At 40.7% G+C, this 13848-nt stretch overlaps 1 protein-coding gene and 1 long non-coding RNA gene across 9 annotated transcripts in view; one reads left to right on the forward strand and one right to left on the reverse strand.

Annotated features, from left to right (window-relative positions):
* The first annotated feature begins 1277 nt into the window (after window positions 1-1277).
* On the forward strand, window positions 1278-4129 carry LOC127005111 (uncharacterized). 2 transcript variants are annotated; one of them, XR_007758299.1, is made up of 3 exons: window positions 1278-2370; window positions 2438-3338; window positions 3386-4129. It is a non-coding gene; the product is annotated as an uncharacterized LOC127005111 (long non-coding RNA). The 2 variants fall into 2 exon arrangements; XR_007758298.1 differs by having other exon boundaries at window positions 3433-4129.
* The window catches only part of LOC127005109 (annexin B10-like), a 28752-nt gene continuing 18948 nt past the window's right edge, over window positions 4045-13848 (reverse strand). For 5 of the 7 annotated variants that reach the window (XM_050873675.1, XM_050873674.1, XM_050873677.1 and 2 more), the window contains 5 exons: window positions 11583-11761; window positions 10483-10658; window positions 9811-9984; window positions 9179-9360; window positions 4045-4446 (listed from right to left, as the gene is read on the reverse strand). In XM_050873675.1, coding sequence (XP_050729632.1) covers window positions 4393-4446; window positions 9179-9360; window positions 9811-9984; window positions 10483-10658; window positions 11583-11761 — 765 coding nt within the window. In that variant the 3' untranslated portion in view covers window positions 4045-4392. Of the gene's footprint in view, window positions 4611-9178; window positions 9361-9810; window positions 9985-10482; window positions 10659-11582; window positions 11762-13848 lie in introns of all 7 variants that reach the window. The other 2 variants (XM_050873676.1, XM_050873673.1) reach the window with 1 other exon arrangement.

Here is a 13848-nt window from a genome sequence, read left to right on the forward strand (position 1 = left end):
TGGTTGAGAAACAGACAACAAAGAGTGGTGATTGACAGATTTAAATCAGAGTGGGCGCCGGTCACTAGTGGCGTCCCTCAGGGCTTGGTTCTTGGCCCAGTGCTCTTCATTATTTACATCAACGATGTGGATATTGGACTCAATAATCGCATCAGTAAATTTGCAGACGACACAAAGATTGGTAACTCGGTTCTCACTGACGAAGACAGGCAAAGCCTCTGTAACGGTCCGAATGTGAGTGAGCGAGAGGGTATGCAAGTCAGTGAGTAACAGAGTGAGTAAGTGTAAGCGAGTGCGTGAATGAACGAATGTGAGTAAGTCAGTGAGTGACAGAGTAAGTGTGAGCGAGTGGGAGCGTGAATAAGTGAAAGAGTGAATGAGTGAGGGAGTGAATGGGTGGCTAAGGAATGCAAGTGCGTAAAAGGTTATGAGAAGATAACACGGCCAGCGAATGAGTAAATATCATGAACGAGAGTTACTGAAATCCCTCATCTCAAAGCCTCGAACCCCCCAAGAAACCAATAACTAGTTAGTTAGGTAGGTAGGGTTTGATTGCAATGCCGAGAGGGAGTCACGTGAAGAAGGGGGAGGAGCTTAGCGAGGAGCAGAGGCGAGAAGGCGAGGGCAAGGAGACCCACGGGTCAGTGAGGAGACAAGCACCACTGCAGCAAGAGACAAGCTTGGGAGACGTGAGGAGACGAACACCCCTACAGCAAGGAGCGGCAGCGAGAAAGCACAGAGAAGCGGGCTGGTCAGAGAGGTGTCCATCTCTCCACTCAGCCCCCCCGACCCACACACCACCCACGGCCTGCTGTGTGAGGCGGGCTAGTCAGGAGACGAGCAGCAGGAAGCAAGAAAGGCAGCGAGTTGGAGTTGAGTGAGAGAGGTGTTGATCTCTCCACTCAGCTTAAAACTCAAATGCAGGCAAGTAAATTCAGACTGCACCAAATTTTTCTTCACCAACGTTGTAGTGCGAGAATGGAATAAGCTCCCACCATCAGTGGTCAAGTGTAACACGACTGACTCCTTTAAAAACAAGCTCGACCATCAGTTCCTTGAACTTAATATTAACTAGAGTAGAAAAGCAATGTTTTGGAGCCATCAGATTAATGTAGATTCACTTGAGTTTAAGGACAGACTACCTAGTCTGCACCATGGGGTCTGTGAGGTCTGATTTTTTATGTAATTCTCTCTCACACACACACACACACACACACACACACACACACACACACACACACACACACACACACACACACACACACAGAGAACATGAATAGTAATAACAAAAAAACACGTTACTAACATTTAATCATCAACTGGAGTACATCAACCTTTCTACTTCCTCCTCTATCTTAAGTACTTTCTAGGAACAAGACTGAATTTTTCTAAGTACACTCATAATAAACAAAAGAGTAATGATTCACTGTCTTGACAGTGATAAAATTATATACTATTCTACATCATGCAATTTGTCTAAATCATGCAATTTGTCTTTCCTGTCCTTCCCTTGCACAGGATGAGACTTAGAGATGGAAAGAAAGAAAATAAGAAAAAAAATCTACTTCAATACTGTTCCATAATGATAACCAAAATAGATAGGCAGATAGATAGATAGGCAGATAGATAGATAGGCAGATAGATAGATAGATAGGCAGATAAATAGATAGATAGAGAAATAGCTTGATAAGCAGATAGGGAGCGAGGGAGAGTTATGATAAAATATCTTCAAACATTTAGCAAAAGTACAGAAATTCATTATATGATAAAATATCATCAAACATTTAGCAAAAGTACAGAAATTCATTATATAACCATACGAAATCATACAATACTGCATCTCTTTTTTTTCATCACTCCCAGGCACGACACTCCAGTTGCACGCTAGAAGTAAACTCTCTATGCAAATTCAAAATACTGTTCAGTAAATCAATATCTATGAATGGCTATTTCAACATCTTGCAAAAATCTATAATGTTTCCTCCTGCTACTTACTCCTGTATTATGTCTACAAGAACTTAAAAATACTGGTTTATAAAAATGCTGAGTGCTTCAAGATTTACAAAGCACCAGAAAGGGGGAGAGAATGTGTATAGTAACTATGGGCTTGTGTTTCATCTGCTTCAGGCTTTCGGATGCACAGCAACTGGCGTGAAGGAAAAATATATCAATGCTGCGCTGTGTGGACGATGAAAACAAGATCAGAAGTTTCATTATAACTCTGGACTCTGTGTTTTCTCTGCTTTGGGCCTTCAAGAACACACAAACAGGCTCATGGAAAAGGAATATTAAGTTTGTGTTATTTTAAATTCATCTATAGGCCTTTGATCACACACAAACAGGCTCATGGAAAAGGAATATTAAGTTTGTGTTATTTTAAATTCATCTATAGGCCTTTGATCACACACAAACAGGCTCATGGAAAAGGAATATTAAGTTTATTTTAAATTCATCTATAGGCCTTTGATCACACACACTCACAGTATCATGGAAAGGGTTTAATATAAAGTCTGTCATTTCAAACTCAACACTAGACCTTCAAGTAGACACCCATGAAGAGGCTCATGGAAAGGGGATATGAAGTTTGTCATTTCAAACAAGTAAATCTCAAGCCTTTGTTCAGTATTGACAAATAAAAACAAAAACAGAAGCATAATACAAACACATTCGACTTCATAACAGAATAGAAAATAAATACATGTGTGCTTATAGACAGTTTCATGGCAGCGTAGAAAATTTGAAATACACAAATCTCTACATTGTTAATAATACTTGGTTCTTGAGAAAGGTGTATAAATGGGTGTATAGAATAGACATCTTTATAGCAGAATAGAAAGTAGCAATACACAAGCCACAATATTTCCTTTGATAATACTTTCAATGTCTGGCTATTAAGGAAGGTATAAATGTGGGCACAGGATAGACATTTTTAGTGTAGAACAGAAAATAAAAATACGCAAGCCTCAACATTTCCTTCAGTAATACTTTAAACATTTGGCTCTGGAGTGAATTGTGTAAATATGCATAGAATAAACATTTCCATGACTACCAAAATAAAAATACTCAAGCCCCAACACTTTTCATAATACTTTAAACATTTGGTTCTCAAGGAAAGTGTGTAAATGTGCATAGAATAAACATTTCCATGACTACCAAAACGGAAAATAAAAATACTCAAGCCCCAACACTTTTCATAATACTTTAGACATTTGGTTCTCAAGGAAAGTGTGTAAATGTGCATAGAATAAACATTTTCATTATTACCAGAATAGAAATAGAAATACTAAACTAGCCTCAACAGTTTTCATAATACTTTAAACATTTGGTTCTTAGGGAAGGTGTGTAAATGTGTGCATAGAACATAAACATTTGGTTCTTAGGGAAGGTGTGTAAATGTGTGCATAGAACATAAACATTTGGTTCTTAGGGAAGGTGTGTAAATGTGTGCATAGAACAGACGTCATCATTACCAACCTAGCAAATAGAAAATATATAACATTTATTTCAACAATGCTTCAAACATCTGAGTCTTGGGGAAAGTATATAAAGGTGTGCACAAAATAAACATTTCTATCATCACCAAAATGTATAATAAAGCACAAACTTCACCACAAACATTTCTTCAAAACAACACTTTAAACATCCAGTTCTTTGGGAAAATCTATGAATATGTGTGGCCACAGAATAAACACTTCCATTACTATCACCAAAATGAAATACAAAACACACTTCCCGAACATCTTTTTCACAATATACTTTAAACATCTTACTCATGAGGAGGGTAAATAGATCAGTGTAAATGGAGAACCAGGAATGGGAGACTAAGTACATATATATATCAAATGCCTTGGACAACGCAGTGCTAACCCTCACACCGCCTACTGAGAGCCAGCTGGACACACTGAAGTACGTGATGTGTCTGGACTTGTCTTCTGCCTTTGGTTATGGGTTGGAAAGCGTTACAGGAGGAAGTGTGTTAGGAATGACCCTAAATTCAGAATGGAAGCAAAGGTAATACAATGAAGTGAGAGGGTCATGGAGATGTACACACACACACACACACACACACACACACACACACACACACACACACACACACACACACACACACACACACACACACACACACCATCTATGGGTTCTTGTACTGACTTCTTTTAACATGAACATGACTTGATGCTTTTTTAGTTCCTGTTTTTTGTTGCCTTTGAGCTACTTCCATTGCTACACACACACACACACACACACACACTGAGGGGAGGGGGGGGAGAATAGGACATTGCAGGCAGGGAGGAGGAGGCAGCGCAGTGTGAGGGCAGCCAGGTCTTGGTGGCAGTGAGTCGGGCGTGAGGTGGTGGCACTGGGCAAGGCAAGGTAAGGCACAGCAGCACCTTAGCCTTCCACCATGCCAATGAGGAGCTGCTTGTAGTCCCCAGAAATGTCGCTCTGGATGATGAAACAGATTGCATGACGTTAAAAAAGACCTTCCATGCCAGGGGGACACGCGAGGGCGAGGAGGCGTATGCAAGGGGAGACAGACAGACTTATCTAGCTAACTAAGCACCAATGAGTGCCAGCAGCAATTTCTTGTAGTCACCGGAGGTGTCGCCCTGGAAGATGGGGAGGAGAATGGAGTGAGTGGCATCGGGACAGAGGGAATAAGAGAGGAGAGAAGAGAAGAGAGGAGAAAAGAGAAGAGATTTACAATGGTTAGCACAGATATACTGACCACTCAGGGCCAATGGTTCAGACTAAGTGGTCTGTCCCTAAAACTAAGTGCAACTACAGTAAAACATAAGACTGCTTTTTTGACTAAACGAATGTGTTGGTGCATGACATGGTGGTCGAGTTTTTATTTAAATGAGTCATTCATGTTGCACTGAGCCAATTAAGGTGGGAGTTTATTCCATTCCCACGCTACGCTATAATGTTGGTGAAGAGAAATTTGGTGCAGTCTGAATTTGTTTGCTTACACTTTAGTTTTGTGCCATTATTTTTTGTTTGAGGCATTTATGGTATAGTTAGTGCTGCATGCTGGTGTAACGTGATCCTGATTACCTACTTGTACCGTATTTCTAACTAATCATTTGTACTAAATTTCAGAGAGTCAAGGAGAGAGATAATCAAACTATGATAAGTATTAGCAGGCTGATAATGATAGGTAAGAGACAGAACTATAGTCGGTTCACGCAAGTCTGAAGTGAGCATTATCATGCGCTGGCAACCTGCTGCCATACGGCATGTCCGATTTCGTGGATACTGTATGCCAGCCTACACATAGTAAACAGTCATCAGTGTCAATAGTATGTATGCAGCAATAACAAGCACAGTCAGTTAGAGTCAATTGTGAGTTAAAAAATATCAGGAATATCGCAAATAGCTGTTTTGTTAATTTACAAGATCGCTGATTATGATTATTAACCCGGTAGCAGCAGGGATCATGTTTCTCAATGGTCCCTCTAAGCGAGAATAATAAAAAAAAACAATCACTCCCACAAACCAATTTCATAAAAGCATTTGTGATCAGTTTATGTATCATCTATTTTGAGGGGGATATCATAGCACAAATCTGGCCCGTCGCTGGTACACGGTAAAGCCACAAATTTGGCCCATCGCTGCTACCGGGTTAAACAGCCTTGAAGCTGTCCACCACCAAGAAAATTAGCAGGCTTATATTAATGAAACAGCTATTTGCGTTGCATATTATTGACACTGATGACTGTTTTCTGTGTGTAGGCTGGCATACAGTATCCTCGAAATCGGACACACTTTGTGACAGCCGGTTGCCAGCGCACGATAATGCTCACTTCAGACTTGGCTAAACCGACTATAGTAACCTTACCCCATCACTGAGGAGTAACTTTGATGAATCAGGATTACATTAATATAGTGAACACAGGCTTAACTTGTATAGTAAGATTAAAATGAAGACACACAACATTTAGGGTAATGCAAAGGTAAAGGTTTTCAACAAAAAAGAAGTGAAAGTGACAAACCAATGAAGACTGCAGGAAACCCTCTACATGGCAATGGTACTCACTTCATAGACAACCAGATTTATCAGACCATATTGAGCTTCAACAGAAACAATATTTTTTGGTTTTATTTGACATCTTTTTACTTATTATTTTATGGAACTTTTTTATTTGACGCTTTTTTATATCATTTGAAAGAAACTAGTATTTCTTTTTGTTTTATTTGACACTTTTCTTGATATCCTTATAGATGAAATATTTTTGAAACAATTAAAATAATTACTACAATTCATATTTGATTAAACACTGTCAACTGCTGTAAATAATATCTTTTGCTTTTATATGATACACCTAAGTACTGATATATACTTAGGAATTTAATGATCAGATAAAAAACTTGTTGTTTCTATAAATTAGTTTGCTTAATAGAGGGTTTATCAAACTAAGACCTTTGGCTACAGAATAAGGTATGAACCAGAAAACATATATACAAAAAGAAAAGAATGAATGACCTCCGCTAAAACTTCCTTGCAATAATAAAAAAAATCCACATATTGTAGTAGCAATGTTTTACTCAGTGGAGTACGAGTAACAGAGATCCCAGCCAGCCGCCAGACCTCCTTCCAGCAGCCCTGTTTAAGGAGTCTCATATCACCAGCAGCAGTATCATCCTCATCACCACCAGGCATCTCCTCCCTCTGTGGTCCTTGTTTAAGGCTTATCATATCAGAGCTGCTACAACCTCCTCCGCCACACTGGGAGACAAGGCAGGGGGTGCACGGGCAGCTCTGACAACACACGGTGAGCAACACCTGCTCTGCCCTGGCTGGAAGCTCACAAAAAGTTGGAGGTGTAGAGATTCATGCAGGACTCTCAGAAAGCTTTTTGCCATCACCAGGAGGATTGGAATTCCCAAGTACATGCTCCATGGGGATCTGAATGGTTCTACAGCACTATAGAGCTTTACAGCTTGTTACTAATGCATTGATAATGAGTGTGTAGACAGGGAGAGCTGGAGGCTCCTCTGACATGCCCTCTCCCTCAAGGAAAGCTCAGAGGGCAAAGAAGGCATCAGAGATATTGAGAGATTTACCATTGTACAATGCTTCAACAGTTACTCATTGCTTCAAATCAGCTTCAGTATAAAAAAATACAAAGTTTTCCACATACAGCAGGACAGCAGAGTGACAAGAAGCCACTTGAAAAGCATGCCAGTGCTTCCAGAGACACACATAAGGAGTTGGATGGCTTCAAAGCAAGCATTGCCACTGACAACGATTTGTCTTGGCTGGCCCATAACAGCTGCTGAGTCACTGTCCACAGATGACCAACAACAGGGCAATAAAATGACCATAGCACCAACTAACACCATACACTAAAGCTGCTCCCATCCACAAGGAGTGCCAAAGCATCAACATACCACCACAAGAACCAAAACACAATAGCATCAGCTGACACCCTTCCATCTTAGTCCATCTAGAGCAGGATTTGAATGTGATTATCAAGAGGGAAGAAGTGCTGAAGCAAGTCAATTTACTACCACAATAAGATCACCCAGCAGCCGTTCATCTTAGCCCATCAAGAGTAGGATTCAAATGGGATTAGTAAGAGGGAAGAAGTACCGAAGCAAGTCAATGTTCTACAGGTAACTCTTGATTTAGGCGAGTTTGGTTTACGCGTTTTTTTAAATAACGCGTGGTCCAAAATCCAAAGAAATGTTTGATTTACACGTTTTTTTCATTTATACGCGATATTTTATGGAGTGGCCACTAGATGTCTCATGCAACTGGACTCACACGGCGCCGCGGCCACACAGCTGAGCTCAGTTCTTCCCGCGCGCCACTTGAACAACAATACAGTACCCACGCTGCCACGCTACTCAACAATAGGGGTGCGCAGGTACTGGTACCAGTACCGGTGCTAACGGTACCAGCTATACGGTATGGTAACGGTACCAGACTGCTCGGTACCGGTACCAATACTAGCCAGTCGCTCAAGGTGTCTCTCATTTCTTCCTCACACGAGTGAAGCCGAGATTGAGTGCCTGAGTGGATATCTCGGTGCTATGGATACACACACTCTCTCTCTCTCTCTCTCTCTCTCTCTCTCTCTCTCTCTACGGAATAATATTTATTTTTCAATAGAAACCAACCTCTTGTTTGATTTACATTGTTTTTGATTTATGCGACCTCTTCAAGGACATATACTTGCGTAAATCGAGAGTTACCTGTACTCCATTAACCCACTCCTGGAAGTGTCAAGAGAGGGAAGGTAACAAACCCAACATTTATCAGATGACAGTGTTGCTGCCACAAACCAACACAGGAACAGCATTACCAACACCTCCTGAAAAAGACTTGAAAAACAACTCACCAGACAGGAAAAGAGGGACCAACATGACACTCAACATACCAACCCCTTAACACCCAGTCACAACCCAGCACAAGAGGAGGAAAGGAGGGAGAGAAGAGGAGAGGTTCAGGAACAGAGAAAGAAGAGGAGAGGATAGAGTCTAGGATAAAGGAAGGAAAGATGGGATTAGGGGCACAACAGGGAGGGGAGAAAGGAATAGTTTGGAATATAAAGGAAAAATAGGATTGGAGAGGCAGGGAGAAGAGGAAGGAATAGTCAGGGAGAAAGGAAAGATAAAGTTAAGGACACAGGGAGAAAAGAAGAGAGTACAGGATATAGGAAGAAAGGAAATATATGGACAGAGATAAAGAAACACTAGAAAAGGATAGTCAGGGATTTGAGGAAGAAAGGAAAAATAGGATCAGGAACACAAGGAGAAAAGAAGAGAGTCCAGGGAGAAAGAAAGACAGGATTAGGAACAAAGGAACAAAAGGAAAGGATAAGTCTAGGATGGAAGAAGAAAAGAAAGGCAGGAACAGGGAAACAAAGAGAAAAGGAGACTCAAAAAGAAGAGGAAAACTACAATCAGGGAGAAAGGAAGATGAGAGGATAAGCCAAGGAAGGAAGAAGAAAGGAAAGATAGGAATAGGAAAACAAAAAGATGTAAAAAGAAAAGAAAGATTAAGGAAACAAAAAGAAAGTGTAAGAAAAGAAAGATAGAAATAGGGAGATAAAGAAAAGAAAGGTCAGGAAGAAGAGGAAAACCACAAACAGAAACGACAGAAGGCCACAAGAGGACTGAACAGCTTGACGGACTTAACAGGAGGAGGAGGAGGAGGAGGAGGACCCACCTTGATAGCCTTCTCCAGGGGCTTTCCGTAGATCTTCTGGTACTCTGATTTGATGTTGCCCATGTCGATCTCGGCGCGGGACACCACCAGGCGGATGAGAGCCCGGTCATTGGTGCCCATCCCCGACATGGAGTTGTGGAGCTCCTTGGCGAAGTATGCAGCTCGGTTCAGGATGCTGTCGTCTGTTGGGGGAGATGGAGAAAGTGCTTGAGAGGTGGTCGAGAGGTGACGAAAGAGGGCAGGATTGTAAGGGTGGTTGGAGGGGGAAAATGAGAGGGTGTGAGGGGTGGTAGGGAGGGGAAAAGTGAGAGGGTGTGTGAAGGTAGACTGGGAGGGGAAAAAGGAGGGTGTGAGGGATGGCTAGGAGGTGAAAAAGAGGGTGTGAGAGGTGGCTGGGAGGTGATGAAAGAGAGGAGGTTTGTAAGGGTGGTTGGGAGGTGGTTAAAGAGGGTGTGAGGGCTAGATTAAGTTAGATTAGGTTTAGTTAGACTAGATTAAACTTTATTGGATCAAGTTAGATTAGGTTAGATTAAGTTACATTAGATAAAGTTATATCAGGTTATGTTCTGTAAAAATAAGTTATATTATGTTAGGCTATGTTAGGTCAGGCTACAGGAGCAGAGGACACTCACAGACAGCCATCATGCCAATCTTCAGGTCCCCGGAGAGCTCAGAGTTCAGGGCGTCGCCGAAGGACTTGCCCTTGATCTTCTTGTACTCCTCGAAGACGATGCGCAGGAGCGGGTAGGAGTAGCAGGACAGGATGCGGTTAAACTCGCCCTCATCCGTGCCAACCTTGCCCACGCCTGAGAAAGAGTGATGTTTTCGGTATTATACTTTTTACACAGAATGAAAGCAGCTCAAGGGCACAACCTCCCCACCCTTCTTCACGATGCACTGCTACTGTGGTCGTGGTGGTAAAATATAATGATATTGTATTCTTTGTGTTATGCTTTTTTTTTTTACAAGGGAGGCAGCTCAAGGGCAAGAAACAAAAACAAGAACAAAAAGGCCCGCCAGACACTGCTCCAACAAAAGAAAACATAACGAGAAGCCAAAAGACAGGTCAATTTCAGGTGGAGACAAGTGTACATTATTCTGTGGTGGTGTTAGTAATGAAGGTCAAGCTGACATTGTAATATTCTCAGTGTTATGTGAACTTAATGAATCTATTCTAAAACCTCAATAAGACCCTTTAAGAACCTTGAGTTTGTTTCAGAGTCTTTAAGAACCTAAGAAATCCTTCTATGAACCCAGTGGGTCTGGTTAAGATCCCGTTGAGTCTGAGGGTCAAGGTCACTCACCGGCCTTGTACAGCTGCTGGGCCAGGCCGTTGGCGAGGGCCGGGTCACAGCTGGTTTCATCTCTGCTGCATGCACACATGGAGATGAGGAGGCGGCGGAAGTCCCCAGAGGTGTCTCCTCTGAGGTCATCCTCCAGCTTCTTGCGGTAGTGGTGGAAGTAGGCATTCTTGATGGCCCTGTGGACACATGGAGGGTGAGCAACACCACAGTGCAGGTCACCATAGACAAGACTGGTCCAAAAGTTCTACACCGTTCATTATATACAAGGATACACAAGCTCTGAACATCACAAATTTGCAAGGCAAAAAGCTAGGCCAAGAAAAAAATTGTGGTAACACTGAATTGAGTACAGAATATGCTTACTCTATGCAACTTGAAGAGAAAGATAGAGTGGGTGATATAAGATTTACATTCAAATAATGACATAATTAAAAAAAAAGAATAAGGTTATAAATGATATCAAGAAAAAGAGTCTTCCATATACTGTAGATGCACTGAACCATAGAATGGCCTGGACAGGGAGATCACCCAATACAAAACCTTAAATGAATCTATTGTAAAGTTTAACTGATCGGGATAAACAGACTAGACTTCACATTACTAGTTATTTTTTTGCAGAATATCACAACTAGGTAAATAGCAGTAGCAGTAGCAGTAGTAGTAGTAGTGGTGATGAACGTAGCAGTAATTTACTGAAAAAATAATCTGAGTACAAATTCAAAATTGGTAAAAACATCAAGACATTTGATACACACACAGAAAGATAAGCAGGATAGATCGACAGACTGAAAGACAAGATCTGCTAATAACAAGAGCAAGGACAACTAAGACAACTATAAGCAAGACAACTAAGAGGACACAGTATGAAGTTGATGAAAGGTAGGAGCTTAAATGATGTCAAGAAATTCAATTTTCCTTATAGAGCGGAAGATGTGGAATGGACTAAGGGAAGATGTTGTGATGGCAAAGAGTGTCAGACAGTTTAAGGAAAGACTGGACAATTATAGATATGGAGACAGAACTGTGCCGATGTAGCTCAGGCCATGTATGCTAATGGCAATGGGTTAAATACAACTAGGCAAATACATATGCACACATACATGAGGGAGGCGTTGTCGCGTGTACACAGAACCTCCACCAGTGTGCGTTCATTGGTGCCGATGCCCTGTATGGCGTTGTGCACCTCGTGGGCCAGGTACAGCGGCAGCGGCGTCATCAGGGCAATGATGGTGTCCTCAAACTTGCCGCTCAACTCACTCTTCAGGTCCTTGATGAGATCCTGAAGACATGGAACGAGATGAGCTTATAGGGTGAGTGTGTGTGTGTGTGTGTGTGTGTGTGTGTGTGTGTGTGTGTGTGTGTGTGTGTGTGTGTGTATTATTTTGTATGTTCTCATCATTAATCTATACCCATGACAGTAACCCGCTAAAATAAGGTTAATATCTATTTTTTTTAACTTGACATTTCTCTTTCAATGACAACTTAATAATCAAATATGTGTTTATGCATTAATTTATATGCCTATCTATTGCCAAGAAATTTACAAGCCAAAAAAAAAAAGGTTGATATTTATTTTTTTCGTGTCATATTTTCTGGGACTGGAGTCAAACCAAGTTAATATATATGTATCTCCTTATATACTATTCCTGATTAGTCATGAATATAATCTGCAAAAAAGTTGGGTATATACTTTTCATCTACATACTCTCTAAAAGCTTAAAAGGCAAATGAATCCAAATTAAGCATGGCTCTACCAGTCTCTCTAAATATCTTTTACACACATGACTTTCAATATAAGGCCCTGCACCTCATAGAATCTGCCAGAAGCTGCGAAGTTACATCATAGCAATATATCGTCACCTTCGTAAACAAACCGCCTAAGTTATTATTTTCTACCTTACAGGAAATCAGAAAAGAACTGTCATTACCTCATTTGGCTTAAGAGCTACGCAGGAATGAAAAGGCCAATTCTAGAACACAGAAACCTTAAATGACGGAGGCAACTGTACAAAAATGGGTGTCACATGATGAAAAATTGATGTAGACAAAAACCTGGAAATCAATGAAGTGACTTAGGCAATTATTTTGTGATAGTGACGATATGTTACAAAAAAGAGTGCAAGTCAGTACCCTGGAGAACCTGCCTGCACACCCCAGCCTTAGCCAATGGTGCAGGGAGGCCATGCACATAAGCATTCTCAAAGGTCAAGGGAAGTAACACCCTGGCTAAAAACTTGTCACCTGCACCAAGAAGCTTAATGAACGAGTTTGGGCAGAGCCTGTCAGTGTCCAAGTTACATTAATGTGTTTTTTATGTAAGTTAACAAGGGAAGGATTGCATTATTCTAAAAGTTCATAGAGACCACTTATGTAATAATAGATTCTTGTGTAATACAATGATAGAATATATATAATAGATAACAAAACAGTCTAAGAAGTGATCATGCTCCAAGTACAAAATGTAAATAATGGCTAATGTGGAAAATTTAACATTAAATTTTCCACTTAGAAGACAATAAACTCATAATGGAAATATTCTTGAAGAGCACATTAAAACTAAGTCACACAGTGTTCCAAGCAATTAGGGACACCTGCTATTCTCTATCAGCATTTAGACACACACACTGCCATAACATAACACTTTTTAGCAATCAGTAACACCTTCCTTCTACTCTCCAGCAGCTTTCAGACATTATTTTTTACATTAGAGGAAACAGCTACAAAAAATAAAAAAAAAAAAAAAAAAGCTCAGCACTGCTCCTATAACAGCAAATAGAAATGAAGACAAAAGAGAGATCTTGATACTCCCCTTCTACCACACTGTAACACTTTTGGGGGTCCTGAATAAACTGCCAACACTAAATGAACAACAGCTTGTGTTTTCTTAGGCTCATTTTACAAGCTCTTTCTTCCTGGCCTGGAGGAGCGTCAGTGAGCCTGACCCTGATCCCTATCAGCTTTACATGAACCCCTTTAACAGACTAATGATTACACCAAACATATCAATGATCTCTCTTAGTAACAGTATGACAACAATTGCCCAAGAAATAGTAATTAAAAATGAAGTATAATGTGGAATTCAACAACAACAACAAAAGAGTTTAGAAGCTGCCATTGGTTTTATGAGAGGATAACTAAACTGACAATTCTCTATAAGGAAGAGCTTGGAATATGTCTGTTTCAGTAAAAAAAATGCGTTTTCTATTCCTCAAGGAATACAACACGAGTAGCATAAAACTATGGAACATTAGAAGATACAAATAAACAAAATCAGCATCTGCTGAGAAGTATACTACAGGAATGCAAGGGAGAAAAGATACCTTTATCATATCTACTTCACACACACTCTCTACTCTTGGTGTTTGC

Source organism: Eriocheir sinensis, chromosome 29 (assembly GCF_024679095.1).
Source record: "Eriocheir sinensis breed Jianghai 21 chromosome 29, ASM2467909v1, whole genome shotgun sequence".
Taxonomy (NCBI): Eukaryota; Metazoa; Arthropoda; class Malacostraca; order Decapoda; family Varunidae; genus Eriocheir; species Eriocheir sinensis.